The sequence below is a fragment of the Phalangium opilio genome, unplaced genomic scaffold, assembly GCF_054372755.1.
Source record: "Phalangium opilio isolate 3A_F unplaced genomic scaffold, DU_Popi_V2 ptg000024l_1, whole genome shotgun sequence".
Classification (NCBI taxonomy): Eukaryota; Metazoa; Arthropoda; class Arachnida; order Opiliones; family Phalangiidae; genus Phalangium; species Phalangium opilio.
The window spans coordinates 4,875,519-4,903,508 of record NW_028324155.1 but is presented as its reverse complement, the minus strand read 5'-3'; the positions used below and the strand labels follow the sequence as shown (position 1 = coordinate 4,903,508).

The following is a 27,990-nucleotide window of genomic DNA, read 5'->3' as shown; positions in this document are numbered from 1 at the left end:
GACAAAATCGAAAAGATAATTCTACAAGAAATTGCCCGTGGAACAAAATTGAGGTGAAGAAAAATATCCCAGGGCTGATTCTGCCTGCCTAGACAACCTAACATGAATTCGCGTCGAAAATTGACTGCTTTCAGTTTCAGGACGAGTTATATTAAGCTTAATTACATCGTTTCTTACATCAGTTTAGTTGAAGTTTAGAAATATTTTTTATGTCAATGACTGAGCCATCTTTTGTAACGTCTCTCTCGAAAAACCGAGTAAGTTTCGCGTAAAGATATTGGTGAGAACTCTGAGGACCTTATCTCCATAGATAAGAGATAAACATGGCTTATCATAAAATGCTTTATATGGACCGTTTTTCAAAGCCTCGATAGCGATAAATAAGCCCGGATAGCTCAGTCGGTAGAGCGTTAGGCTTTTAACCTAACGGTCCAGGGTTCGAGTCCCTGTTCGGGCGGAAGAAATATTTTTTAAAGGTATATGGATGGTTATGTAACATTTGTACTGAGAATGAAAAGGAGGTTACAAGTAAAGACTGGGTGACGAAAACTATATATATAGTGTAGAGAGTTTGGAGCTTCAATAGATAGCAGATCAACATGCCTTATCATAAAAGGCTTGATTTCGACACATTCCAAGTCATAACTGAAACAAATCAGCCTGGATAGCTCAGTCGGTAGAGCGTTAGGCTTTTAACCTAACGGTCCAGGGTTCGAGTCCCTGTTCGGGCGGACTGAAATATTTTTTTGAAGGTATATATATGGTTATGCACTTCTGCGTGAATCCCATCTCCATTCTCCACAGGCGTCATAGATAAGAGATAAACATGCCTTATCATAAAAAAGGCTTAATTTCGACCCATTTTTCAAGCCTCGATAGCTATAAACAAGCCCGGATAGCTCAGTCGGTAGAGCGTTAGGCTTTTAACCTAACGGTCCAGGGTTCGAGTCCCTGTTCGGGCGGACTAAATATTTTTAGGAAAAAAAAAAATTACTAAACTTTAGCATCTGTTGGTGTTCACACCTAAAGCAATTATTTTTAATTCGAGTAAACAGGGTGATAATTCCATAACCATCTCATTATAACTGTCCACGATAAAACAATTTCCAAGATCCTTTTATAATGGTACTCGTACTGAAAAACGTTTTAGAGTGTGTACACAGTTTTAATTGTTATTCATAACGTTTAACAGTCTCTTAGCGACGAAATGAGGAGGGGAAACTGAGAGAGAGAGAGAAAAATAACCATTGTTCCAAGAAGTGATCCGTACATCCTTTAAACGAAGGAAATTTTTCTTTTTATTTTCATTTCTTCCGAAAGTTCTCTTTCCGAAACTCACAAACCCAACGAAAGGAAGGGAGAGATAGATTTTTTTCTCTCCATTGTTTAATTTTTAACATCGCCCAGAGTTCATTGGCTCGCGCCTCCTCTCATCCTGGTGTGATGGCATAAAATACTTTTGATTAGATTGAGGAGATAAATTCAGACGCTTCCCTTTTTTTCCCTTCTTCTTCATATTATAACAACAGTAAAAGAAATATCATAAATTGTATAATTCAAAGAAAAAGAAGCTGAAATATTGTCCCTTTTAAGACAGACTTCAAGAGAAAGAGAGAAATTCAATTGGTATTTTTCAACTGGTGAAGAAGTTCTTTCTTTTCCCCTTACAAAAACGAAGTTCCCTCAAACCAATTTCACTTTTTATGTCTTGAAGATTTTTAAGTTAGGGAGGGTGAAGGGGGAATGAGATTTCTTTGGATCAAAAAAAATATATAGATATATTTTTAAAGGTATCTCCCCATAGCCCATGCTGTATCAGAAATGTAAAAAGATTTACTCAGTCCGGTTTTTGGCCCGGCTCTATCTTCTGGTCTCTTCTTCTTTTCAGATAGCTAGCTAGTTGGTTAGACGTTACGTTTTAGAATCGAGCTTTCAAATCATGAGGTTTTTGCGTATATGGTGTAATAAAACCTTTACCGCGGTGCCAGTGACCCAGGGTTTTTCGGTTAAGTCACGTGTCATTTACAATGGCTGTTTGCAAAGGGCAAGAATTTCGTTGGTGCATTGAGTGCGTTCATTCAATTCAAACGGTATCATATTTCTGAATAGGAAAGACCTAACTGCGATTATCTAGACTGAATTATTAATTAATTGCTTATTTAAATATTTCTGTATTGCTGCATACCTTCTTGCAATCGAAACTGCAATGTATACGTTGAACTACTGGTTGAACTGAGTTTTAAGTTCAACTTTGCTAGGTTTAAAAGAGTGGCGCAACTACCTCTGTAAAACCACAATGAGAGAAAGATGAAACGCAAAGATTTCTAACCGCAATAATCATATTAAAGGGTATTTTAAGGCACGTCAAGTAACTCAAAGACTATATTGTTTGACACGGGTATTCAAGTAGCATTAAAATACCGGGAATTCCATAATTCGAAACACCCCCAGGCTATTTGGTTATCGTGTTTACATAATATAATTACTGCGCGGATATTAATGACTTCCATAACTAATTTGATTCAGTTCCAATTTGTGATAACACGAAAGGGGGGATACGGACGTGGAATGTTTGTATTAAGAACGGCTGCCAACTCGAAATGAAATGACAAGGTGCTTTGTCATTGAACGAAAGACTGGTCCGGGAATGTTTCGGTATAGGACCTTTGGTCATGCTATTTGCGTGAACCTTATCTCCACCGAGTCCACCTATTGAAGATAACGTGACTTATAATGAAAGGCTCATTTCATCGAGTTTCCAAGTCGTTGAAACCCTATATGAGCCCGGATAGCTCAGTCGGTAGAGCGTTAGGCTTTTAACCTAACGGTCCAGGGTTCGAGTCCCTGTTCGGGCGGAAAAATTTATTTTTGAAGGCATTTGGTTATACAACTCTGCGTGAATTCTATCTCCATTCTCCACAGACGTCATAGATAAGAGATAACATGCTTTATCATAAAAGGCTTATTTCGACCGATTTTCAAGCCTCGATGGCTATAAATAAGCCCGGATAGCTCAGTCGGTAGAGCGTTAGGCTTTTAACCTAACGGTCCAGGGTTCGAGTCCCTGTTCGGGCGGACAAATTAATTTTTGAGGTTATATGGCTCTGCACTTCTGTGTGAATCGTATCTCTTTTCTCCACAGACTTTATAGATAAGAGATAAACATGCTTTATCATAAAAGGCTTATTTCGACCCATTTTTTAAGCCTCGGTGGCCATAAGTAAGCCCGGATAGCTCAGTCGGTAGAGCGTTAGGCTTTTAACCTAACGGTCCAGGGTTCGAGTCCCTGTTCGGGCGGACTAAATTATTTTTTGAAGTTGTATGGTTATGCACTTCTTGGTGAATCCATGAATCGTATCTTTATTTCCACAGACTTCATAGATAAGAGATAAACATGCTTTATCATAAAAGGCTTATTCCGACCCATTTTTCAAGCCTCGATAGCGATAAATAAGCCCGGATAGCTCAGTCGGTAGAGCGTTAGGCTTTTAACCTAACGGTCCAGGGTTCGAGTCCCTGTTCGGGCGGAAAAATTATTTTTTGAAGGTATTTGGTTATGCAACTCTGCGTGAATTCTATCTCCATTCTCCACAGACGTCATAGATAAGAGATAACATGCTTTATCATAAAAGGCTTATTTCGACCGATTTTCAAGCCTCGATGGCTATAAATAAGCCCGGATAGCTCAGTCGGTAGAGCGTTAGGCTTTTAACCTAACGGTCCAGGGTTCGAGTCCCTGTTCGGGCGGACAAATTAATTTTTGAGGTTATATGGCTCTGCACTTCTGTGTGAATCGTATCTCTTTTCTCCACAGACTTTATAGATAAGAGATAAACATGCTTTATCATAAAAGGCTTATTTCGACCCATTTTTTAAGCCTCGGTTGCCATAAGTAAGCCCGGATAGCTCAGTCGGTAGAGCGTTAGGCTTTTAACCTAACGGTCCAGGGTTCGAGTCCCTGTTCGGGCGGACTAAATTATTTTTTGAAGTTGTATGGTTATGCACTTCTTGGTGAATCCATGAATCGTATCTTTATTTCCACAGACTTCATAGATAAGAGATAAACATGCTTTATCATAAAAGGCTTATTCCGACCCATTTTTCAAGCCTCGATAGCGATAAATAAGCCCGGATAGCTCAGTCGGTAGAGCGTTAGGCTTTTAACCTAACGGTCCAGGGTTCGAGTCCCTGTTCGGGCGGAAAAATTATTTTTTGAAGGTATTTGGTTATGCAACTCTGTGTGAATCCCATCTCCATTCTCCACAGACGTCATAGATAAGAGATAACATGCCTTATCATAAAAAAGGCTTAATGTCGACCGGTTTTCAAGCCTCGACAGCCATAAATAAGCCCGGATAGCTCAGTCGGTAGAGCGTTAGGCTTTTAACCTAACGGTCCAGGGTTCGAGTCCCTGTTCGGGCGGAAAAATTATTTTTTGAAGGTATTTGGTTATGCAACTCTGTGTGAATCCCATCTCCATTCTCCACAGACGTCATAGATAAGAGATAACATGCCTTATCATAAAAAAGGCTTAATGTCGACCGGTTTTCAAGCCTCGACAGCCATAAATAAGCCCGGATAGCTCAGTCGGTAGAGCGTTAGGCTTTTAACCTAACGGTCCAGGGTTCGAGTCCCTGTTCGGGCGGACTAAAATATTTTTTATGAAACTTAAAACACCCGATACCAAACTTGACTAAAGCTTAACCTTCGTAAGGGCGATTTTTTCAAAGTTAACATTTGACGGCCGGATACTATCTCCGAACTATAAAATGTAAAATGGTTTTTCTTTTTCTCTCTTTTCAAAATGGCCGATCTTAATGTTAGTGGCTTCCAAAGCACGCACGAGTTTCAAATAAGGAAAAAAAAGATAAAAATATGATTTTTTCCCCAGCTTTTTAAACATATTCGCTTGATCAATCTGGAAGCGTGAAGTTATTTTAACACCGCATTTCTAAAATCTAAACCGAATCATAATGGATAAGTCGTGAAAACTGTTTGCTATTACGCAATTTAGTTATTTTTCATTTCGAATTTGTATCGAGAAAGACCCTACACTGAGCCATTTTCCCAACTGTTACTCGAGCCGGGTCCTGTCTTATATAATGTTGCAAACTGAGCGTGAAATAGATGGTAGTAAAATCAAAATTCAATCTAAGATTGTACCAAAGGAAAAATCATTCGAAACTATTCAACTACATCCCCATCACGAGATATAGTCAAGTCCAATTCTTATCTCGATTATTGACAGTTAATGAGGGTTTTTACCAAAGCGTAATAACTCGTAACCATTGACTATTAGAAATACATTCCTCAATTTACGATTTCTCTCTCGCAGTCTCGCTTAATCACGATTGTTGAACTGCAATTAAAAATGGCGCTAATTACTTACAGCGTTACTTTTTCTTTTTGATTACAGTCGACATCGACGGGACAGGACCTCCTTGACGTCGTTTTTCGTCATTTAAATCTTCTAGAAACTCCTTATTTTGGATTGAGGTTCATCGACACAGCCGGACAAACTGTAAGTATATAAGAGACAAAATATAGTAACTTCTATTACATTTAACTTAAAAGGGTTTACGTTTAAAATAAAACCAGTATAATTAAACAACATCCTAAAAAAATACACCGATTATAATTTTCATAGTCAAACAAAACTTTATTTTCTTTATCCTGTCCATACGGCTCTGAAAAGTGACAAAACCCTACGCTGTAGCTTTTGTATTAGAGTAAACTTAGCTTAGCTTGAAACTAAAGATTCCTATCCTATCTAATCTAATTTAAAATGTTATAGGGGTAATTTAATTCGGAATTTATTCCAAAATATAAAAATGATTAACTATTATTTATTTTATTTATTTTATTTATTTCAGCATTGGCTGGATCCTCATAAGAAAGTTGTCAGGCAACTAAAAGGTTAGTATATATAATATAGTTTTCCAATTCAATTTTATTTTTTAAATTAAAAACCAAAAAAATAAAAAAAAACGTATCTATCATCTGTCTTAAAATTAAGGGTTTTTTCCTTTCCGAATATAAAATATTATTTCTCCACCCTTTAAAAAATATTAAATTTATTTAAAAAAAAAAAACAACTTAATATTAATACTTAATACCAGGACTTATAACCTAAAGAAAAAATTGCGAAAACAACCTTTACCAAAGAATTTAAAATAAATTTACTATTCATTTCATTTTGATATAGCTTCATTAAGTATAAGGTGTGCCGCTCGTTGATATATTTATAATGGTCTTTCTTACACCATAATGGTTGACCTTAAACGCTTTTTACTCTTGTAATTACATATATGATCACTCTGTGCGTGACCACACATTAATTTAATTCATTTAAAATGGCCCTCTCAGTTTAAAGTTGGGGGTGTAAAATTATTTAGGATGTCATGGTCTTTTCTGAAATAATTAGATTTGATTGTGAACCTTCATGGACATTCAAAAACAAATTACGAAATCTTTAAAACTCGATTCGAATTATACAAAATAAAATTTGCTTGGGGTTGGTACGTTGTCATGGAAACTAAACCTAAACATTTGAAAATTTTGCAAAATATAGTTGGAGTTGGTTTAGACATAGAGACACGATTGAGTCTGTCGAATTTGTTTTCCTATAAACAGAATTTTAAACAAATTTTGGCGTTATTTTATTTTCTGGCCCAGTTTGGGGTAACTAAATTTATCTATATCTATAGTAAAATATGGAATATTAGGCGTTTAAGTTAAGTACCTACATAACGCGTTCTTTAAAAATTTTAGGGAAAAAATATTTAAGCAGTGGAATATTTGGCGCAATCTCTATCCAAGAATAAATTTAAAATGGGACTTGAAAAGAAATCGTACGTGGGTAGATCAGGGCGGAATAACTTATGTTCCCAAAACGATTTAAAAAAAACTATATTTCCAAGGGAGGTTTTTCCAGCTGTATCGATTCATAATAATATCAGTTTGGTTCAATCAATAGGCTATCAAATCAAATCCATCAGATTTTAAAAACTTTTTTTCAATGGGACTCCCCTTTGAGATTCGCTCTAGGGCCATATAAATTTACGCGGATCACGTTACTGAGTTTAAAGTCAAAATCGACTTTTCACCGACTTCCTTAATATTTAGGAGTTGAGTTTGAATTTATTCAAAAACATTCAATGATTATCTTCTAAAATACAATATAAATCGTTATCAAATTTAAATTTGCAAGAATTTGCGTGAATTTTGGCGAAGGTTTCGATTTTACTACAATTTCCCAACAAAATACGTTAACTTTGAAGGGTGGTTGAGAAAATGGACGGCCTCATCATTTCAAAAAATAGCTCTGTTATTGCGCTAAAAGATGAAGCCATTATCTGTACTGATTATTGCTCAAAATATAAAAATTTTCTCTTAATGTGGTATTTTATTTTAAGACCACGGAGGGATCAGTATTGTTGAATAAAAAGGGGACCGGGTCAACGGACTCGGACCTGAATCCCACAGACACCCATTACAATATTTAACTTTTTTGACACGAACACCTACGCGTTTTCTTGTTTACTAAATTAAAAACGTGATATTATATATTATATATTACAGTACGATCCCTTTTTTAGTCAAGGGACCTTTCGAAGGTCGGTGCATGCATGCCAGGGATGGGTATATATATATATATATATACGTTGAAATTATAGAGGAAAAATCTTTGCTACATCTATAGGGTGGGAGTCTAATAACTGATTTTAAACGCTACTGTGTCAAGCGGACGTGGAGAGAAAATATTAAAGGAGAAATTCATCATACTCCATAATTAAAATCAAATATACGACCTTGCGGGTCAATTTTTGAGTACTAAGAAAAAAGAAAACGAAAATTCCCTCTTAAGTCATTATTTTTTCACAAACATACGTGTATGTCGCAATTTAGAACCTTTTTCTAAAGTTTCTGAACCTTTTTCTCTAAAGTTTCTGAACCTTTTTCTCTAAAGTTTCTGAACCTTTTTCTCTAAAGTTTCTGAACCTTTTTCTCTAAAGTTTCTGAACCTTTTTCTTTAAAGTTTTTCGAACCTTTTTCTTTAAAGTTTTTCGAACCTTTTCCTCTAAAGTTTTCAAACCTTTTTCTCCAAAGTTTTCCAACCTTTTTTTCTAAAGTTTTCGAACCTTTTTCAAAGTATTTCAACTTGTTTACGGTTAAAAACCACGTATGTGTTATGTTAGCAAAACTTTCTTAATGTTTTACCGTAGGCTGATGATAATAGATATAAATTTCAGGATATTAAAATGAGATTAGGATCGAGGCGATTTTGATCGTAACCCCTGCGGGAAGGAGGGATCATACATAATAAAAAAAAAGACGATTTAAACCGTAATAATAATCCTCTAATCTAGTTTGTAATAAATATAATTAATCAAAATATCACTTCGAAAGAGAAAGAAATGTAAGATACTTTGCAACAGCAAACTCCTAATTATATTACAATTAAATGAAAATAAATAAAGAAAGAAAGACTTGGGTTTTCACAACACCGCCGCTCTTTGACGTAGTCTATTTTTGACAGCTAGTTTTATTAGTTCATAGACCGTTTCCATCCATCTATAGGAATTCCGAAGTTTAGCATTCCTTTTATGGAAATGTAACATCTTTCTGGAAATTCTAGCTTAATACTATTATATGTAGATTATGGAAAGTTGTTTTGCCCAAGGGTAAAGGACTACGACCTGAAAGATGTCCTTTCTTAAGTAATTTCAAAGGTTTCCGGCGTTTCCCGTATAGTTCATTTGATAAACAATATTCTAATTTATAGGATGTATTATATTAAAAATTTCATAATTTTTAAATCCTAGAACAAAAGGATGTATAACTAATCTAATATTTTTCTATTTCAGACACAACTGTCTTTTCCTTGTACTTTGGTGTTAAATTCTACGCCTCGGACCCTTGTAAATTACTCGAGGAAATTACCAGGTAATTAAACTCATTAATATTAATTTTCGTTTATTTGTTAATTACTAAAAAAATAAACATTTCACCGCGCGTTCAAAAACCTCGAAAACATTCCCTAATTACTATTCAAAATAATTAGCTATACTAGAATCAACAAATTAAAACTATATTTAAACAACAATAACAACTAAACCCATTAAGAATTTGAATATACAAACTATAAACAGGTTTTTCAAATTATCAATTAAATTAGAACATCTATTGATGTTAATAAATTTAATTATGGTATTTTTTAAACTTAATTAAATACAAGACAAACTTTCAGTCTTCGAGGCACCTTGAGTTTAATTAGATAATTAAGAGAGTTAATTTCCGTTTATTATTTTTTTCTTTGGCGTTTTTAAAAAACTGGTTCAAATTGAAATCGGGGTTAATAATTTATTAAAAACAATAGAACTTTAATTTCGATTTAAAAAAAACTGGCAACTTTCTCTTATCGCGTTTCTTTCTAATTATTAACATTTAAATAAATATTAAACACGTTTCATCCGTTATTATAATTGCAGTTTTAATCTTTTTAAAATCACCCTTAATATCTTTTATATAAAAAGAAAAAAATATATGATATGAAATATCGATATGAATTCGATCACGATTTTCGAAGGTTTCGTGAAAAGATTTTATTTTAATTTTTTATAAATTTTAAAAGTGGGAATTTATATTTTCTTTATATTCATAGATGCGATCTAGTAAAGTTATCTTTTTGAAATTTTGCCCGTAATTAGTGTCAGCCCACGCTAAAATATTACAGTACGTAGGCGATTATCATTATGCTAAATAACTTAAGTGTAAAGAACAATTAAACCGTGATACAGTCGATTAGCTTAGGAGGCAAAAGAAAATGGATACGATCATAAAATATTCAAATTAGGTTGAAACCCTCCGACCGGTGACGGCTTAAAATTATGAATTTGGGTTAATTCGAGTGTCAAAAATGGAGGTTGTTTGTTATACAGGGCTGTTTCTGATATAAGTCTGCATGCATAAATTAAGGGGGATGTTTTTTCTTTGGGAAATCGATTTTGAGTCGGAAAATGTAATTTCTATCTCCATTTTGATTGCCACAAGGGATACTGTTTTCGAGTTATGATTTGATGGGTGTTTTAGGGATGACCCCTTAATTAAATTAGAAATCATTGTCCTTCAATTTCTTAATTAAATTTAAGGGGTCATCCATAAAATACTCCAATCAATCTTAACTCGAAAATAGTGGTCCGGGCGGCAAAAATGGAGATAGACGTTACATTTTCGACTCAAAATCGACTTCCCAAAGAACGAACATCCCCCTTAATTTATGCCATCCAGACTTATCAGAAACTATTACAGGAAGTAATAGTTTAGTATTAGCGGGGGAAATTTAAAACGAATGGATATAAAAGCGTCTGCTAACCCCTAACATATATTCACAAAGGAATAATATAATTATTTAAATATTTTCCAAAAATAAAATAAATAAATAAATAAATGGTGAAAGCGGAAATCTTTCGAATCAAAAGGCAAAACTTTCAGATGAGAAAAAGTGAATATGTTTTACATATTCCATGCACGGTAGAATAAATTTAACTCTTTTTTTTTGCTTATTTCCAAAATTTTCCAAGGCCTTTAGCCATCCGCTCCGCTCCCACTTTTAAAAACGGAATAATGACCATCTCATTTGAATACTAAAATTATTAAAATAATTTTCATTTGAAGTTTTGTTCCCAAAACGCATTAAAAGTAAAATTTCAAAAGATTGTGACCCCAGGCATTTAAGGGATCACACGCCTTAGTGAATACACGAATTCAAACAAAAATATAAAGAATGTTCACTAAACCCCAAGGCTACGACACCAAAATCAACGCAATTAAAATTTTTAAATTCATATCACAAAGGGATCAACCATAAAGACAGTTAGTTCGAGGCATAAGCATGACGTATCCAGTTTTAATCTTAATTTAAGAAACACGACGATAATATGTTTTTGAAAAAAGGACTTGTTTCTGCCATGGCAGAATGATATTAGCAAATCACGACGGAAAATAACCTACAATTACGAATACACTCTTTTTGAGGTTCCTGGCTCCGAGGGAATCTCAAGTATATCTTAAACCAGTCTGCTAGATACGAATGCAGTTGTTTTAAGACCTTATTTTATTCGCAATAGGTGATACTCCCTTTAAAATGGCTTCAAAAGGCGTTGTAAACCTAGTTAAATCTGAGCTAGTGAAATCAAAAACTACGGGCCCGTTTCTCGAAGGTCGAATTAAGGGTCGTTTGGTTGCCAGTTTTCCCAGGAATCGACCCACAAAAGAATGAAAAAAGCCTTTCTCCTAGTTGCTAAATAGCGTGATCTTCGCTTTCCATTAAAAATTTTCTTTTATAACCCGAGACCAAGCGGAAATTTAATGCCGTTGGAAAAAAACCTGTACTTCAATTGTCTGAAACAATTCTACGATGATAGGTTAAGTTCTTTGTAAGGATCGACGTTTTGCTGGGGGTTGCCAAGGTATGGTTCGCGTTAAGTGTAATGTAAGGAAAGGACCATTAATTGGAGGTAGAGTGTAGACTTACATGCTTTTTTTAATGAAACGCCGTTATAATTTTTGCAAACAAAAGAAAGTTAGGAGCCCGTGTCCACTTTATAAAACCAAACACTTTTCTGTGTATACTCCGATGGGCTGGGCGGTTGTTACAAAGAAAGACAGACCTGTGGTAGGTACAAGGTAGCCTGAAGGGAAGACAGTTTGAATTTTGAATACCCCAGGGGTACAAAGTTTGAAGAACAAAAGTTGGTCATTCAGACAGCATAGGCTTGCGTAACAAAATTCTACGTGCGTGGAACAGAGAGGTACTGACTTCAAAACAAACGAAACCCATACAATCCTCCGCAGAAGCTAACTACCATTGAGCAATATTAAAATTTGAAAATAATAACATGATTAAAGGATAAAATATGGAAATTTCACTCTATAATATATTTTATATCTAACTGACATCAATCCTCCTAGACTTAAAACTATGTATACTGTTTCGGCAACGCAGGGCCTATATTTACTACTAGTCAAATTTAATATTAAGTTCGTAAATGACGGGGGTTAATGGGTCAACACGAAGCCAATACCAGCGCGTCTTTAAAATAATTTAAATTTTGTGTATTTTTGATTAATCCATGTTGTATTAGTTTGAGATTGAGGGCTGTCAGACATAATCGATGATGTTTCTATATGGTGGGTGGTTCCGGCGACCCCTTCTTCAACATTACCAAGGCCTAGGGAGCCTCTATCTATAATCACCAGAGAGACAGCCCTAACATAAAATTATCTTGGCGCTTTCATGTACATACACACATACATCTTGTAATTTCCCATAATTTATATTTTAAAGCAAGAACCCATGAACGATGTGAGAACGTGTTGTATCAGTCATTTAAGCTTTCCAAGAGCTCATACTTGAAACGTGAAGGAATAGTATATGGGAAAAACCTAAGATCACACAGTCTCTGAACGTTCTCGGTTGTTTTATGGGTTCTTGGTCAAAATTATAGTTAAACTTAATCGGAAACTTCGTTTTCAAAATCGTGTATAATCGCAAAGTCACGTCCTAGGGAAGAAAGTTTTGACCCCTGAAGCGTTTAACGACTAAATTAGATAGGGTTAAATACGCGATTTAGGGATATAAATTCAATTTTTCGAAATAGATACAAAGCTAAATATACGCCATAGAAAAAACAAGTCGATTTCCCTTTTACGTTGCCCATATTATTCCTTGAATAATTTCCGTATTTATATCACACGTGTTCTAAGCGTTTTTTCTTCTCGTGGAAGATTGATCAACAACACCCCCAATATAGGAAAGATAAGCTTATAAAGTGAAGTTTCGAATCACGAAGTTCTTATTATCAGTGATAAAAAAAATACATCCTCTTGGGGTCAAATAAACCCTGATTGACCCATTTCCCACCTAATACTTAAACCGCGCTAAATCCTATCCAATGCAGGGGGAAGGAAGATAATAAACGGGAGATTGAATAACAATCGTCTATCTTTGAAAGTTACCTAACCGACTTGTCAAATCGAGGAACGTTTTTCGTGGTTGAAATTCAAACCATTATTAAGTACAGTACGTCTTGCGGGGTATTTAAAATAAGTGATTTAGTGTAGAATCGCGGTCGTGCGGTATTTAGAATAATGGCACCTCCATGCCTTTGACTGTATTATACGCTCTATGGAGTGCCACTACTCTTAACTGTATGAACTTTAAGGTCAGTGTGGGGATTCCGCAATTCTTAAAGACTTCTTGTTTAAAATGAAAGAAAGAGAAAGAATAAGAAAAGAAAAAAACCTCCATTATAATTTGGTCACGCAACGCTTTACACGCTTCCGATGAGGTAAATAGAACCAATTTTCAGTCTGGTATTTGCGTGAAGGACTTTAAAAGGGTACCCTCTTATTTCGGTTACAGTGACAAGTAACATTGATAAGTAGTATATATGCAATTGCTTAAGAAGTAGGTGAGTGTCTCCAGGTGGCTCCGAGCAAGCTAGGGGTTAGTCTTGACGCGTTTCGCCCCTGAATGCGCCGCCCACACAAGTCTTATACATAAACAGGACACCATCATACTTATCCAACCACTAGCGTATCGTGTACGTGACATAGTCAAACGTAACGTACCCAAAGTATTCAAGACGGGTTTCAATGGTATGGATTTTTATGAAAAAACGTTAATTTTTCAGGGGTCCGTTAGCCTTTTGCGCCACTAATTATACCTTCAAACAAAAACCAGCTCGCTCATTTCGATGTCCCCGACGTTTTTCGTGGAAACTCGCATGCATACAGACGTTTAAAGAGTTTTTTTTAAACCATATGCCACCTCTTTTCCCAGAATGGCATACGTAAGACTTTGAAGCTATTAAGGAGTATGCGGAAATGATATTAACTGCCATTACAGTGTATAAGCATTCGCTCCTGTTATTATAATTTACATTGCAATGAAAGTTGAGGCGGGCTACTTGAAAAAGTTTAATGTTTAGAGTGTACTCTCGATTTGAGACGAACTTGTTGTTTTGAAACTAACAAAGCCACCAGTCTTTGGACTAAAAAAGTTAAAAGTTGGCAAGAGTTTACGATCTCGCCCTTATAAACAAAACCAAACATAACTAAGAGGAAATAAATGAAAAATATAAAAAAAGTTCTTTCATAAATAACATAGCGCAATAGACTAATATACGGTAGAACTTCGAACTTAAACTATATTCAAAGGTTGTTAGCGCTATGCTATTCCGTAAACACTGCAGAGCCTCGATCCAACAGTATTCGTTTGGTTTTAAAACTAAATCGTTCTTGCTTGGTATTCATTCCAATCTTTCGGCGGCGCCAACTATAAATCAAATCAACTCTCAGGGTTTTCAAACAGTTTTGACAATGTTGAGAAAATTTACAAGACCCAAGACGGCTTTTTTTAACCTAGCCAAGATTTTTTTCTTTTTTTTCTGTATTCCTTAAAGGAGGGAATATTTTTATATTAAAATCACGTTTTGCGTCTGTAAAAATTGCCTAAGGGGATGTATTACGATATTTCAAAATTAACCTATAAGAAACCATGGCGGCGTTTAATTTCAATGAATATACGCATCAATTTAAAACAAACGGAACCAGGGTAAAAAAGAAGTGTCGGGGCTGACATTTTATGTCACAATTTAATCTTGAACCAATTTGGATAACCAGTTGTCATCCGCAAGCTTATCTTCTTATAAAATTGGTCTATAGAGCTTTCAGTTGGCTAAGTAGCACGTCAAACTCTAAGAAGTCTTACTAACCATGGTTCTGGAAGCCATATTGGTGGATTTTAGCTTTTCTTATCCGGCATCCAAACCACCAGTATGGCCGTGAAAATTATCTCACGAATCTTAGCCCCTCCCCAATCGAAAGCTCTCTAAAGTTTCAAAAGGGTTCTAAACCGAAAATCGCTTTGTTCAACGGACTACGTGTTGTTGAATTTGAAAACTGTAGGCCTAAACGTCAAAATTATTGGTCAAATTAAATTTTTACAAATTGGTTTCTCACGACCTTTCCGTTTTACGCATGCAGGTACCAGTTTTTCTTGCAAGTAAAACAAGACATTCTACAGGGTCGACTTCCAGTATCTTTCGATTTGGCCGCCCAACTCTTCGCGTACGCCGTGCAATGTAAGTTTCTGGATTAAGTTTAAAGTGTCTTCGTGTTTTGCGGTTTACGAAAAACCTTATTATCTTTGGGAGAGAAAAAGAAATTGTTTTTAAAAAGCATATCCGACAGAAAAAGATTAGACGCGGGGAAACTATATACGAGAGAAAAAGAAATTCCATCATCAAGTCAGGTACACGAACTGGCAATTTCGTTGCTATATATCGAGCTTGATATGGGATAAAGTACTAAAGGTCAATCACGAATTAGGGCCTTTAAAGAATTAACCTATCTTTTCTGACAAAATAACAGAGCGTTTCCAAATTGAAGTGAAAATGTTCATGTTAAGTTTCGTCGAAGTGTAGCCGTGTAATTGCGTTAAAAATACCATGTTCTAGAGCGTAGACTATAGTTTTATGTCCTAAATGAGTTAAACAGGAAGATAGTTTCCTAGCGATGTACCTAGTCGGTTAGGGAATTTCAGTCCATAACAAAAGTTGCATAGCTTATGGCGGCAAAATGGAAAGGTCTCAGTTTTGTAAATACAGCATTGCCAAGATGAATACTCTTGGTTTCTTGGGTATCTGGTATCTGGAGTGCTTGTTTTCTTCGAAGAAAACTTAAAAATTTAGCCACTTTACCAATTTTTAACATATTCACTTGGTCAGCTTCTCTTCTTGACCAAGTACTATATGGAAATTACCTATTTTAGTCTAGAACATGTGGTTTTTTAATTTCCTTTTAAAGATAACCGCCCTGAACTAAGTTATTTTCCCATTAAGTATATTACTTAAGTACAAAGGGATAATTAATTATAAACGAGGGGGTACTAGAGATTTTTTTTTTGCTCTTTAAAAACGAGGGAGGTAATGTTGGTTTTTAATTTTTTGTTTCTTTTTCATTAATCTATCTACAAAAACTCGTGTTTTGGTACCACGTGGGCATGTAGCTGAATTAGGAGATTACGATTCTCGTAGACATCAAGCCGACTATGTCTCAGAGTTCCGCTTCTCACCCAACCAAAGCCCGGAATTGGAGGCTAAAGTGGTTCAACTTCATAAAGATCTCGTGTAAGAGAGGGGGATTATTATTGATGCCTAATTAAGATCAGAAATACATAAAGCTATTAGATCTCTGAGAGATTATTGAAAATTCACGAGATATTTTAGTAAATTCTGGGGAAACTTATAACGTTTGGTTATGCGAAAAATTTAATTACAACCTAATTACGTGTATATATACACAGTGGCGTCGTACCATCCGCTGCTGAAATGAACTTTCTAGAGAGGGTCAAATGGCTGGACATGTACGGCGTTGATTTACACCCCGTTTTGGTAATTACCCTAATTAAAACGAGTCTCCTGGTACGCATTAATACAATATTAATTTCAACGCGTGATCCCTTAGGGTAAAGATAGTATCGAATATTATCTGGGTTTGACTCCCAGCGGGGTCTTAGTATTAAGAAATAAAACGAAAGTAGGGAATTATTTCTGGTAAGATTGAATTTACTAAATTTTTGAGCTCGTAATTAAAAATACGGGGACTTAATTTACCGATTTAATTATTTTACTTAAGGCCCAGAATTACGAAAGTATATTTCAAAGGAAAATACTTTATGTTGAGGGTCAGAGATAAATCGGTAAGTTTCTTTGAGCCTAGTTTAAATTATTTAAGAAAACTTCAGAATTCCGTCGCAGAACGACGAACATACCTACGGTTTCGAATTACCGACGAAATTGGCGTGTAAACATTTATGGAAATGTTGCGTCGAACACCATGCCTTTTTCAGGTAGACCTTTTCGGTGAACGACACTGTTTCGTCATGTTTTCACTAGCTAATTATAATTTCTAAATACGAAGATTAACTCAAGTAAGGGAAGCCCCGGGCAATACTGGCAAAGTCTTCAGTTTAGGATCCAGATTTCGGTACAGGTATAACCCAAAATTTGGTTGATAGAACGATTCAACTTCACCGAAAACTTTGTCTATTTTTTGGTAAACTCTACAAACACGCACAGTGGTCGAACGCAGAAACAAGTGCAATCAGAGTTATTCTCGAGTTCACGAGATCAACCAACTGTTGTACGAGTTCCCAGTCGGCGTTACCAGAGACGTTTGGGTCAACCCGACGGTGCTGATGCTTGTAAGACTTAGCGAGTTGCTAAAAAATTTTTGAACAAGTTCTTAAGTACTACGTTTTACCTTCAACGTAGCAATGACGACTAAAGAGGAAGCCCTTAACGACAATGGGTATGTGGAAACTAAAGTGAACGTTTCAGTACCGCAACCAGTTTTCTTGTAAGTAAAGAGGCCTTGTTGATGTATTAAAAAATGTGGTATATATTTTGAGATATATTAGCAGGTCTTCTATGCAAAGGGCTTCGTCACTTCCTTCAGCTTTACCACAATCATCTTCACCCAGAAGTACCAGATCAGCGCCATGGGAAGAACAACACAATAGGTGCGAATAGATATTGCAATATTGATATTGTAACGAAAACTAATTAGTGATTTTAAATTCGCGTAGGGGTTTGTATTCCAATTCAACAAATCCATCCCCGAGATCCGTCAGAAGTTCCGCGTCTCAGAACACTCGTTTTCCATTACATAAACGAACTTTGTCCATGGACAGTGATAGCAGTTACGATTCACGTCGAAGAAGGTAAAAGAAATACTCTCTTCCCAATACCGACAAGATCTAATCGCAACATTTATTACAGACACCATCGTAGCAGGAGAGGTTCGGACAATGATAGTGAAGTGTCCAAGTCTTCCAAAGGCTCTAAAGTATCCAAGTCATCGCGAAGAAGTAGGAGAAGGGGAGGGTAAGTAAATTAATATATAGGTTCTGGCCTTCTGGGATGTAGAAAATAAACGCGTTGATTACTCAAACAGGGAAAGCGGAAGTGAGACTGATGGTCAACACAAAAAACGCCATAGCAGACACCACCGATCAGGAAGTAACGTTGAATTGGTCGATTCAGAAGCTCAATGGAGGGAGGTTCAAAAACTTCAACAAGAAAAGGCCAACCTAAGACCGCAGAGCGCGGTGGTGAGAGATCTCTCCCATCGAAGAAGCGGGTAAGTTTAAACGAAACGATTTTCAACTTATCACCCCACGATTCAAATGAACGTCTAATACATAGCTATCAAAACTCTGGTATGGAAACTGAATCAGAGATGAACTACCAAAGGAAGAAAAAACACCGGAGACATCGTTCCCGATCCAAATCACCCGAGAGTAGAAAATCCCTTCCTACTGAACTCAAACAACACATCGAGTAAGTAATCTAATTTGAGTACCATCTGAATTTAACAACGTTCTATCTAACCCTAACAAAAACGCTTTAAATTTTCAGTTACAACCTAGTTGACCCATCAGGACTAACGGAGGAAGAATTAAAGGACATAAAATACACCAAAGTAGAGTAAGTGTCCCACGCATTGACGTTAATGTTGAGCCATAAAAGTGACATTTATTTGAACGACGCAGGACTGACATTCGACTGTTCAAAATTCGTTACTCACCTACTACGGGTAAACCGCGTGGCAAGATAACAACCAACCCTTCCTCCAAGTAAGTTTATTACATCCTTAGATGGACTCTTTCTGTATGGAAAAGTTATAGATATGTGCCGCGTTTCTCAGTTTATATACGCGAATCATTACAACCTACAGTCAAAAGTTACACCCACAGTTATACTCCGAACTTGATAGATAGCGTCGTGCGCCCACATTTTTACCTAAAAACTTCTTCAAAAAGATACCGATGACGATATTATAAACGTTTGACGTTGATTTTCATTATTCCTCTTTCTCCCAAGACATAACCCAAACTCCGTTGACGACGATGACCCCCCACCGCCATATTCCTTGCCCACGCAAAATGGTTCATCTAGACCATCAATAAGCCAAATTCGGTCGACCTCGGCGGTCAATTTGACCAGCGTGGACCCTGCCATGCCACCCAGTATGCCCCGATTGTACCCCGTCACGAATGGTGGGGTTCCAGGAAGTAGTCGGTTCAGTGGAAATCTCAGTTCGAAGTTAGTATACTTTTCAATTATAAGCGTAATACTTCACTAACTATACAGTATGGCGTGTTAGAAACAACTAACCAGTAACCAAGCTTTTGAAGGCAGTTAACGCTAACATATTTAACCTGGTGGAAGCTTTCTTTCTTAACTATCTTCGGCTTTTAAGGGGCGGTGAAGGTACAAAGGACTTCTATAAATATTAATTTAGTAAATACTAATAGGGCATACAATTAAGACTAATTACGCATTATTTTGTGTCACCCCTTCATCTTTTCAGTCAAGAATTCGGCTATTCGTCAAGTAGAACGAACCTAACCAAAAGCTGCTTATCGCAGGTAATTTAGTTACTTCCCATTTGTCAATTTTAAATTATTCAAATTTATCGTATTGTATAAATTGACATTGGGCGCGGTTGAATTTTTTTTTTTTTTGGTCTTAGAGTAAACCAGATATTTTGAGTTCAAACATGGATGGATATGATACGGGGGCTAATAGGTAGGGTGTCTCAAAAACTTACCCCTCTCAAGTCAATATCGACTCAATTAACGCGAAATTAAATTTAGGGTAACAAATGGTAATTATTATAACGGTCATCATAATTACAATGGTCATCAACAACCGACCAGTATGACTAATACGCCAAGAGTGACGTTTCAAACGCCCTTGACCTCGACAGTGACCCCGAAAGTAAATATACAAGTTTCAAAAGATACTGAAGAATTAAATTAATTCAAATTACCTGGTATAATTAGCCAACTCCAGCGGCGTACCAATGGTCATCAGGTTCTTCAGTTCTTCATACGCCTAAAACGGAACAAGGCAATGGTCACTATGGGGAGAATGGACTTTTAACACTCGAAATGAGCACCGAACTTTAACGCGGGCTTTTAGCTAACTATTTTGTAATCTAATAGAAGTAATAATCGATAATTTCCTTATTATTATTATTATTATTTTTTTTTTTCATTAACGAGCCAAGTTTTTGTTTTTGTAAATATGCGTCATCTGCTTTTTCTATGGACCCCATTGTGTGTGTGTAAATAGACGATTTAACTAAACTTGTTCTCGATATGTTTTATAAATCAATTTTGAGGTTTTGTAATAATTATATATTACTAAATTAAAAATAAAAGTACTCGTATGAAAATATGGAATATATATAGTGTAGGAAGCTGGCATTCCATGCTATCTTTTCATAGAGCCTATTACAGCCAAAGAGAGGTACTGCCGTTTCAGTATAACTTTGACTAATCATTTCCCGCCAAGTGTTGTATAGTATCGATCTATTCGAAGGTTCTTATACATCCAATAAATCTATAAGGTTAGACAAAATGGCCCCCATAAACTCGAGGGAATATGCAATATTAACAAATGTAATTCTTTAATTTCACTAAAAGATTGGCTCAGAATTAAGGTGCTCACATCCGGATAAACCTTCAAGTTGGAAACCGCGAATGAATAATCATTCGAATATTCATCATCGCCAATCTTTCTCCGCTGGGGTTTGAACCCGCTACCGTCCACACACGAATCGAACGCGTTACCACGAAGCTACAAAGCTTCCTACCGTGGAGTGTATATTCGAAGCACATCGACACGGCTTTTAGTTCGGAAGATTGCCACAAGGTGGCAGCTTATATATTATAATTAATTGCAAAAATGATAGCGTAAATATTTATCCCGAATTAGATTATAATTTCAAATTAAGAAATTAGTTTTAAATAATTAAGATTAAATCACTGGTATTTGTAAAAGTTACGAAATAGTGTCCGCTAGATGGCAGCTTCGAGTTAGGGAAATAAATTTTTATCTCAGGGAGAAACATGGACTAATAACATATGGACACATAGATTAGTTAGTCCATGATCACAAACATATTCCGAATTTCTTCTTTTACTAAACTAACACTTTCTTTTTGTATTAAATTTACTATTTTTGGTTGAATATAATTCAGGAGAAATTTAAATCACAATTTGAAGCTTGGCTGTATTTTCTTTCACAATATTTGCATAAGTAAACCAATATTTGTCTTTCCATAAATCGGAAGACACCTACAAACAAATTTCGACCCAAATTTTAGCTTAATTAAAATTTATGTAACGGGATACGTTATAAAGCAAGCGAACACCAAAATTTCTTAAAGAAAAAATAAACCACCCACACATCAAGTTTATTAGAAGAATTTTAGAAAAGGCAAGGAAAAACAAGACGCCTTTTTAAAACCCATGCAGCAAACAAATTTTTGTTTTCTTTTTTGGTTCCCAATGAAAACGGAAACGCCTCACTTCCTCCGTCCTTTTCCGTTTTACACAGTGCACCACCAGCTACCCTTAAGAAAGTTACCACCAATACCATACTCTGCTCTATACCCTATTCCTTATCTCAAAGACTTGAAAACGAGGCAGATAAGGCATGAAAACAACACGTGTTAGTCTCTAAAAACTCATGGTATTATATTACTAAAGTCGCTCGGGCTCAGGGACCGAAGATTCATCTTACAAAGATGTGCATGCTTTAAGAATATATAAACACCGTACGCAGTTGGAAAATGACAAACTTTAAATTGGTATCGTTTCAGATTAGAAGAAGTTAATGACTGAAAGAGCGAGAGGAAACAAAACTTAAAACACATCGCTAGCTCCTAATTAGGGAAATTGCGCGGATATGAATATTTTTTCTGGTGGCAACACCCCTGTATGGTTCCCCGAACGTTCCCATTTCCTTTTAACTCGTGAGCTTGTACCCTATAAAAAATTATTTAGAAAAGGCAGTCAGTGAGTGAGTGAGTGGTAGAGCCACAACAGTTTGTGAATAGACCTCGTACACAAAGTGATATTGCCCCCTCAGTACAGAGAGAAAAAAAAAGCTTTTTTTCATATCCTCTTTATTTGAAAACATTGTGGGTAGACTTTCATTCTGTCTTGTATTCACGTTCATAACATCGGCAATGAACTACATAACGAGTGTTTTCAAGTGACTAGCGCCTCGGTTCCACCACCACGCAATTATCGTTTAAAAACATCCCACAACAAATCAAGGAAGAATTAAAGTTAGTTAACGTTACATTTCAGACAGTCGCGACGGACAAGTAAGCCCTAAGGATGGTAAGATGAAGGAATATTTGAGGATGAGGAACGTTTGTCGGGAAAAATAACCAACCTAGTTGCAATACGCGCTTCTCCTTATTCTCAATGTCTTTGAGAGAGTTTTACCCATCTCCGTGCAAAAACATCTCGACCCTGGCAAGGATAATTTTTAGTTGCTATTTATAAATGAGGTCTGCCTCGAAAATGGCGCTGAACGACAGTCAGAGGGTGGTAAGTTAATTCTTTAAAGAAATATTTATTTAACTAATCATTTACTCTAATTAAAGTTTTTAGTCTAATTAAACGCCAGTAGATTTTGATTATGTCGAGGAACTAATTAACCCACTCCACGTGTGTGTAGCGATAATCATGTAAATACTATAGTTTGAACTAGATTTAGTGTATTTACATTATACTAAGACCTTGACTCATTTGGCCAAATTTCGGATATAATTTTTTTTTTAAATGTCCCTTAAGATTTCAACTGATATTTTGTTTTGTTCATATAGGCCTAGTTCGAATAAACACGACCTAGCCACCAATTATACGATATGAAATTGTATAAAAAGAAATATTCCCATGCCTTTATAGTTTATAAATATATCCTTATATATAGGGTGTTACTAATAAGTCTGCCATAAATTAAGAAGATGTTCTTTGAGCGGTTTCGTGTTTTAGGGATGACCCCTTAATTAAATAAGAAATCATTGTCTCTTGATCAGTTTCTTAATTAAATTTAATGGGTTATCCGTAAAATACTATGGATGCAATCTTAACTTATAAACAGTGTCCCTTGTGGCAAAATGCCATAGATAGAAGTATAGAACATTTTCGACTCAAATTCGAATTCCCAAAGAACATCCCCCTTATTTTATGGCAGACTTATCAGAAACATCATATATATATATATATTGTCAAATATTTTTTTTCTGCAATCGTTTTCAAAATCCCAGTGGATAGATATCACGATACCATTTCGTAAAATTGCTTAAAAGATTTGTTTTCTTTAAAAAAATTATATTCTTAACTCTTGGGAATTTGATCTACCGAATAAAAGAAGATGAAAAACCTTTTTCCACGATAGTTTTAAACCATTGTTTAAATGTAAACCTAAAGAACTAACAATAAAAGAAAGGCCCAAAAGAAATTTTTTCCATGGAATTTTTACCCACGCTTACTGTACAAGCAGAAGGCGCTGTGTACATCGCTTTCTAAGGATTAGTAAGATAAACACACAAATATAATTTTCTTCTTTCCAAACGAAAGATTTGGCAGCCAATGTTCTTCCCTATATAAGTTCTAGTACTGTCTAAAGTAGGCCACTGCCATTTCTTTCGAGATTACGTACACTATTTTTATTTACGACTGTTCTAATGTAAATTACGTATAGTGAAAGACTTTTCTAACTAACTTTGACTAAATCATATACCGATACTTGGAATTATTTTGACGTGTTTAATAAATATTGGCAACTATTTCATTTTTCGCTTTGCAGGAAATCCATCCGGCTTCGTATTTCACGAAACCGAGAAAAAGTGGTCATCTAAGAAAACTGACCAGAAGGGGATGGCTCTACAGAGGGCCATGGAAGAACAGGTACTGCGTTCTGGACGGCACCAAAATCTACTTCTATGAAAACGAGGTTTGAACACGGTTGTTTTTATTTGAATCAAGCTTAAATTAGCTCTTGACATAAGTATAGATAGTTTGCTGACAAGTGTTGACAGTCATTTGTGAGTACAATTCAACCGCTTATAGTTCTGTTCGATTCAGTTCGGTCAATTGCTGGAATTCTCTATTAATTTTTGTCAATAATAATCGTAGCTCTATAAAACTTATATAAGTGATCGATCATTCAAGCCACCATTGAACAATGAAATACATTTTATTTTGTATCATATTATTTGTGTACAATATACAACAGCAATCGAAAGGCACGGAACGAAACTCGGGGGTTTTGAACCTAGACTACTTCGACGTATGCGAGGAGGGTAAACAAAAGGATAAAAGAGCGTCCAACGTTTTTGTCGTGTCCACGTCGGTTCGAGGCATATTCGACGTGAGTTTCAATGATAAAAAAAGGAATGGGGTTTATAAATAATTCGAGCGAAAAAATGTATCATTTTGCTTTTAATATATTATAAAAGCGGCAAACTCGTCACTTCTTCGCCGCTGATACTCTACCGGAAATGAACGAGTGGATTCATCACATCCGGGTCGCCATTGCAGATGCCAGGAACAACAGAAGTCGCGCCGGAAGAAGTAGAGGAGGAACCTTGGAGTCTCTTCAGCGGATGGTGAGTAAACCCCCTTGTTACATTTAAAACTAGAGATAAATCGAGTTTCGGGTGCAAACATCAACCATACAATTACGTGGAAAACCCAAAAATACGCGTACGCTTTTAGAAAAAGGTTTTGTTTTGAAGCGTTAGAGCGTTAATCTGTTTCAAACACGGGACATAACGAGTCATGGGAAACCTTTTCACCTCTGTAAACAATCTGCCCATGTTGAACTTAGAGCCGAAATTGTAACACCATTCTTCTTTCAGTCTAGTCAAGAAGCTCGTACCAGAACCTCGTCTACCACAAGTAACAGTGAAAACAAAGAAAAAAGTACACAACGTGAATTACCGCAGTCTCCGGATAGAAAGGATACTCAAGAGACCCCTCAGGGACAGACACCGGACAGTCGCTTGTACACGCCAACTAAGAACAGAGCCAAAGGACCAACCGGAAGGAGGTTACCACAAAGAAAGTCTATGGTCAGTCCGTCAAAGGTATATACGAACATGGTTAGTTTGTTTGAATGTTTAAAAGGTCTGATTTTGGGTCTCGTATAATAGGATAAATGTTGAAGGAAAACATGTACTCAAGAGTTGATTTTTGGCAGATGGACGAAGATGCCGAGTTCGAAGACCCGAACGGACCTCACAGGGCTCAGAGTATGTCCGCTCTTGAGTGTATAACCGAAGGGGATAGCGCGTAAGTCATCTGGAGTATCACAAACATTGACGTTCGAATGAATTTTAGTAAATACAAATTCGATTCTCAGAGATCACGGATGGATGGACAATTCTTTGGATCTCGCTGGTACGGAGGGTCGAAGCGCCAGTCAAAACGCTTTGGTTTACAAGTACAGTTCCAGCGACGATAGTTTGGAACTTCCGGAAGAAGGGCGCGTTAAGAAACTCTCAAAAATGCTCAAAATACCGACTCAAGCACCATCATCTACACCAGGAACACCGGGATTAGTCCGCGACAAACATGGAAGAGATGCTGAGAACGATGGTAAAACCAATTTGACTTCCTCTTTTGGACCATAGACTAATTTAAATGTCATTGAAGCACCTCCAACGTCACCCCATCGTTTACCCCAAAACTACAACAGAGGAGGTTTATACCAGAAAAACGAATCTTCCCCGTCGTACTATCCACCGTCTTCACCCGCCAGTAGCAGAAATCGGTCCCAAGTTGACAACTCTCCAGTATTGGTCTTTACTCGTCAGTTAAATTCTTTGGACACTAAGGTGCGAGGATTGGAACAAGAGATGGTGGTCACTCGTTCCGACTTGGCTTCGGTGCATGGTGGAGTTGGTAAAGTCCAGTCCGAAGTCGATAGACTGTCTCAGAGACTCGAACGTTTCGCTAATCAGTTTTATCAAGTTGAGAAGCAAATGGCCAATCTTTTGAGCGTAAGTTTGGCTTGAATACCGCGTTTAATTAAGCCTAAATATTTCGTTATGGATTTTGATTAATAGGAAGCTCAAAGATTTTACGAAGAATCGGAAAAAAGCGCGAAAGAGTCAACGGAAATGAAAGAGCAAATCGCCATCCTGGAAGCGGAATGTCGGAAGGCCTTAGCGTCTCTTCAAACCAAAAACGCTCCTTTATCGAAGCAATATAGCCAAGAACTTTAATACCAAAGTTTATATATATAGTTAATAATTGTAAATAGGCCTCCGATTTAAGTACGTAGCGATTAAATAAATCGTAATTACCGGATGACGACACTCGAAGATAAAGAAAATTGATAAAGTACCCGCAGTTTATCGGGATTATATTTTCCGTAATGTAAAACCGCATTTTTGAAATATCGCGTAATAAGTTTGTTTTACGTATACTTTTTCTTTCGCGCTAAAAGCTTTTAAATGTTTTTATCAATGAGCGATCTATACGTACGCTTCACCGCCGCTAAAAGTTTTTAAATTTATTATTTAAGACAGAAGAAGAACTCGAAAGTATATACCGTCGTATCAAAAGTCAAACAATTATAATTATTATTAAAGACGATATTTTATAAAACGGGCAATCCTTCGTCGTTGTACGTCATTCTACAATGTAAAAACCCTTATCCGAAGATTACACTCTCCTCCTCTTAGTTTAGGAATGTAATAACCAGTGATAACGTTCATTTTTCTTGAAGGAACCAATTACATAGTATTTCTGGACCAAAGAAATGGTAAAACAACTTACAACGTCTTTTAAAAATGTTGATTTAATCAATATAATCTAGAGTAAGTAATTTTGGATGACCTACTCCATATATCCTTAGCATTTGTGGCATGCAGAGGTCGTTTGGGAATTACATAATATATGCCTATGCCAACAGACCTTTTCGGGGGTAAGCAACTCTCAGTATCGGGACATACAAGGGGGTTGATACATTGCCATCTCTGCGCACTCTCAAGATACAAAAAGACTACAGCGCAGACGCCAAAAAGGGAGATGGAAGGCAGAGTTTTACCCCGAGTCTTTTCCAATTAGTTACATCGAAATGGTCTATTTGCTCAAAGAAAACCCATTTTTAAGGAATTCTGTAGCAAATAGTGTGAAACCACAAAGATTGGAACATGGTTACCGGCTGGCATATTAAACCAGATCTTTTCTTTTCGGGGATGAATGAAAAGGCGCGATTCTATCGCGGCAAGGAAATCTGCGATGATAGATAAATAAATAATTTTCCGACCCGCGTTATGACGTCAGATATAAAAGAGTTGGGGATTCCGGGAAGGAATTGGTTTAGAGAGCCTCTTGTTGCGGGATAGACAAAGAGCAGTCCGCGTGGCTATCTTTTCTTTACGAGCTAGGGTATTTTACCGGACTGGCAGGGTAGAGCGGCGGCTTCAATAAAAACGTTTATTAGCATAAGCTACGTATTACGGGAGGGGATAAGTACGCCAAAAAGGGCATCAAGACCGGGTCTAAGAAAGCGAGCACCGGAACGTGGGCGAGAGATGAAGAGTAAAAGAAGAAATAAAATAAAAACCCTGCAATGCTGACCTCAGAATTTTTTTCTATATAACAATTGTTGCAATTTTCGTTCCTTTTATTAATTTCTTTTTTATTTTTCGCCCATTTTCCTCTTAGAACCTGCTGCTATAGAACCTGGATCTTGAATTGAAGAGTTTTACGGGGATTTTAAAGGTTATATGGCTATGTACTTCCAAGAAGCGATATCTAGTTTACTAGGGAGAAAGTATAAATTCGACACATTTCTAGCTTTATCTCCAGTCCAAACGTAGGTCCGGAGTTAATCCACGCCTCTAAATTACAACCAGCATCTCATTGGTTATTGAAAACTCACGTCAGCACGACGCGAATGACGAAAATTACGTATTTTCCAACTGAGGAGAGGCGAGATAGCCCGGCCTCCTTTTACGTCCCCCCTTGTATTTTGAAAGAGAGACTGGGACTATGGCGCGCGAATACTTAGGCATCTTATATCTTCTCCCTAATAA

The 27,990-nt window shown here is 36.4% G+C and overlaps 2 protein-coding genes and 12 non-coding genes across 19 annotated transcripts in view; all 14 read left to right on the top strand.

Moving 5' to 3' along the window:
* LOC149692327 (band 4.1-like protein 4) overlaps positions 1 to 20,320 on the top strand; it is a 30,319-nt gene extending 9,999 nt beyond the window's left edge. Inside the window, exons 2-25 of one of the 5 annotated variants that reach the window (XM_089868045.1) lie at positions 5,417 to 5,521; positions 5,874 to 5,916; positions 8,868 to 8,946; positions 15,052 to 15,149; positions 16,076 to 16,196; positions 16,373 to 16,460; positions 16,534 to 16,622; positions 16,705 to 16,768; positions 16,827 to 16,918; positions 16,990 to 17,061; positions 17,148 to 17,272; positions 17,343 to 17,427; positions 17,492 to 17,590; positions 17,657 to 17,791; positions 17,850 to 17,954; positions 18,025 to 18,210; positions 18,276 to 18,410; positions 18,489 to 18,557; positions 18,623 to 18,706; positions 18,954 to 19,175; positions 19,444 to 19,501; positions 19,606 to 19,661; positions 19,730 to 19,853; positions 19,919 to 20,320. In XM_089868045.1, the coding sequence (XP_089724171.1) occupies positions 5,417 to 5,521; positions 5,874 to 5,916; positions 8,868 to 8,946; positions 15,052 to 15,149; positions 16,076 to 16,196; positions 16,373 to 16,460; positions 16,534 to 16,622; positions 16,705 to 16,768; positions 16,827 to 16,918; positions 16,990 to 17,061; positions 17,148 to 17,272; positions 17,343 to 17,427; positions 17,492 to 17,590; positions 17,657 to 17,791; positions 17,850 to 17,954; positions 18,025 to 18,210; positions 18,276 to 18,410; positions 18,489 to 18,557; positions 18,623 to 18,706; positions 18,954 to 19,175; positions 19,444 to 19,501; positions 19,606 to 19,661; positions 19,730 to 19,853; positions 19,919 to 20,044 (2,460 nt within the window). In that variant the 3' untranslated portion in view covers positions 20,045 to 20,320. Of the gene's footprint in view, positions 1 to 5,416; positions 5,522 to 5,873; positions 5,917 to 8,867; positions 8,947 to 15,051; positions 15,150 to 16,075; positions 16,197 to 16,372; positions 16,461 to 16,533; positions 16,623 to 16,704; positions 16,769 to 16,826; positions 16,919 to 16,989; positions 17,062 to 17,147; positions 17,273 to 17,342; positions 17,428 to 17,488; positions 17,591 to 17,656; positions 17,792 to 17,849; positions 17,955 to 18,024; positions 18,211 to 18,275; positions 18,411 to 18,488; positions 18,558 to 18,622; positions 18,707 to 18,953; positions 19,176 to 19,223; positions 19,284 to 19,443; positions 19,502 to 19,605; positions 19,662 to 19,729; positions 19,854 to 19,918 lie in introns of those variants that run through there. The other 4 variants (XM_089868044.1, XM_089868046.1, XM_089868048.1 and 1 more) reach the window with 4 other exon arrangements.
* Positions 385 to 457, top strand: TRNAK-UUU (transfer RNA lysine (anticodon UUU)). The gene has a single exon. It is a non-coding gene; the product is annotated as a tRNA-Lys (tRNA).
* TRNAK-UUU (transfer RNA lysine (anticodon UUU)) lies at positions 659 to 731 on the top strand. The gene has a single exon. It is a non-coding gene; the product is annotated as a tRNA-Lys (tRNA).
* Positions 890 to 962, top strand: TRNAK-UUU (transfer RNA lysine (anticodon UUU)). The gene has a single exon. It is a non-coding gene; the product is annotated as a tRNA-Lys (tRNA).
* TRNAK-UUU (transfer RNA lysine (anticodon UUU)) lies at positions 2,783 to 2,855 on the top strand. Its single transcript has one exon. It is a non-coding gene; the product is annotated as a tRNA-Lys (tRNA).
* On the top strand, positions 3,003 to 3,075 carry TRNAK-UUU (transfer RNA lysine (anticodon UUU)). The gene has a single exon. It is a non-coding gene; the product is annotated as a tRNA-Lys (tRNA).
* TRNAK-UUU (transfer RNA lysine (anticodon UUU)) lies at positions 3,225 to 3,297 on the top strand. The gene has a single exon. It is a non-coding gene; the product is annotated as a tRNA-Lys (tRNA).
* On the top strand, positions 3,455 to 3,527 carry TRNAK-UUU (transfer RNA lysine (anticodon UUU)). The gene has a single exon. It is a non-coding gene; the product is annotated as a tRNA-Lys (tRNA).
* Positions 3,675 to 3,747, top strand: TRNAK-UUU (transfer RNA lysine (anticodon UUU)). The gene has a single exon. It is a non-coding gene; the product is annotated as a tRNA-Lys (tRNA).
* On the top strand, positions 3,897 to 3,969 carry TRNAK-UUU (transfer RNA lysine (anticodon UUU)). The gene has a single exon. It is a non-coding gene; the product is annotated as a tRNA-Lys (tRNA).
* TRNAK-UUU (transfer RNA lysine (anticodon UUU)) lies at positions 4,127 to 4,199 on the top strand. The gene has a single exon. It is a non-coding gene; the product is annotated as a tRNA-Lys (tRNA).
* Positions 4,350 to 4,422, top strand: TRNAK-UUU (transfer RNA lysine (anticodon UUU)). The gene has a single exon. It is a non-coding gene; the product is annotated as a tRNA-Lys (tRNA).
* TRNAK-UUU (transfer RNA lysine (anticodon UUU)) lies at positions 4,573 to 4,645 on the top strand. Its single transcript has one exon. It is a non-coding gene; the product is annotated as a tRNA-Lys (tRNA).
* Positions 20,321 to 21,650: 1,330 nt separating the features above from the next.
* Positions 21,651 to 26,561, top strand: LOC149692326 (uncharacterized). 2 transcript variants are annotated; one of them, XM_089868038.1, is made up of 9 exons: positions 21,651 to 22,483; positions 23,748 to 23,894; positions 24,177 to 24,311; positions 24,400 to 24,549; positions 24,802 to 25,029; positions 25,143 to 25,234; positions 25,305 to 25,540; positions 25,598 to 25,944; positions 26,011 to 26,561. In XM_089868038.1, exons 1-9 carry the CDS (start codon positions 22,439 to 22,441, stop codon positions 26,167 to 26,169), a joined length of 1,539 nt encoding a protein of 512 aa, XP_089724164.1. In that variant the 5' UTR covers positions 21,651 to 22,438; the 3' UTR covers positions 26,170 to 26,561. The 2 variants fall into 2 exon arrangements, with proteins under 2 accessions (XP_089724164.1, XP_089724163.1); XM_089868037.1 differs by having other exon boundaries at positions 24,802 to 25,044.
* The last annotated feature ends 1,429 nt before the right edge of the window (positions 26,562 to 27,990 follow it).

Coding starts and splice junctions, on each gene's coding strand:
- LOC149692326 (XM_089868037.1), top strand. CDS start 22,439: ATGAGGTCTGCCTCGAAAATGGCGCTGAACGACAGTCAGAGGGTG. Junction 22,484..23,747: donor TGAACGACAGTCAGAGGGTG/GTAAGTTAATTC, acceptor TTCGCTTTGCAG/GAAATCCATCCGGCTTCGTA. Junction 25,945..26,010: donor AAATGGCCAATCTTTTGAGC/GTAAGTTTGGCT, acceptor TTTGATTAATAG/GAAGCTCAAAGATTTTACGA.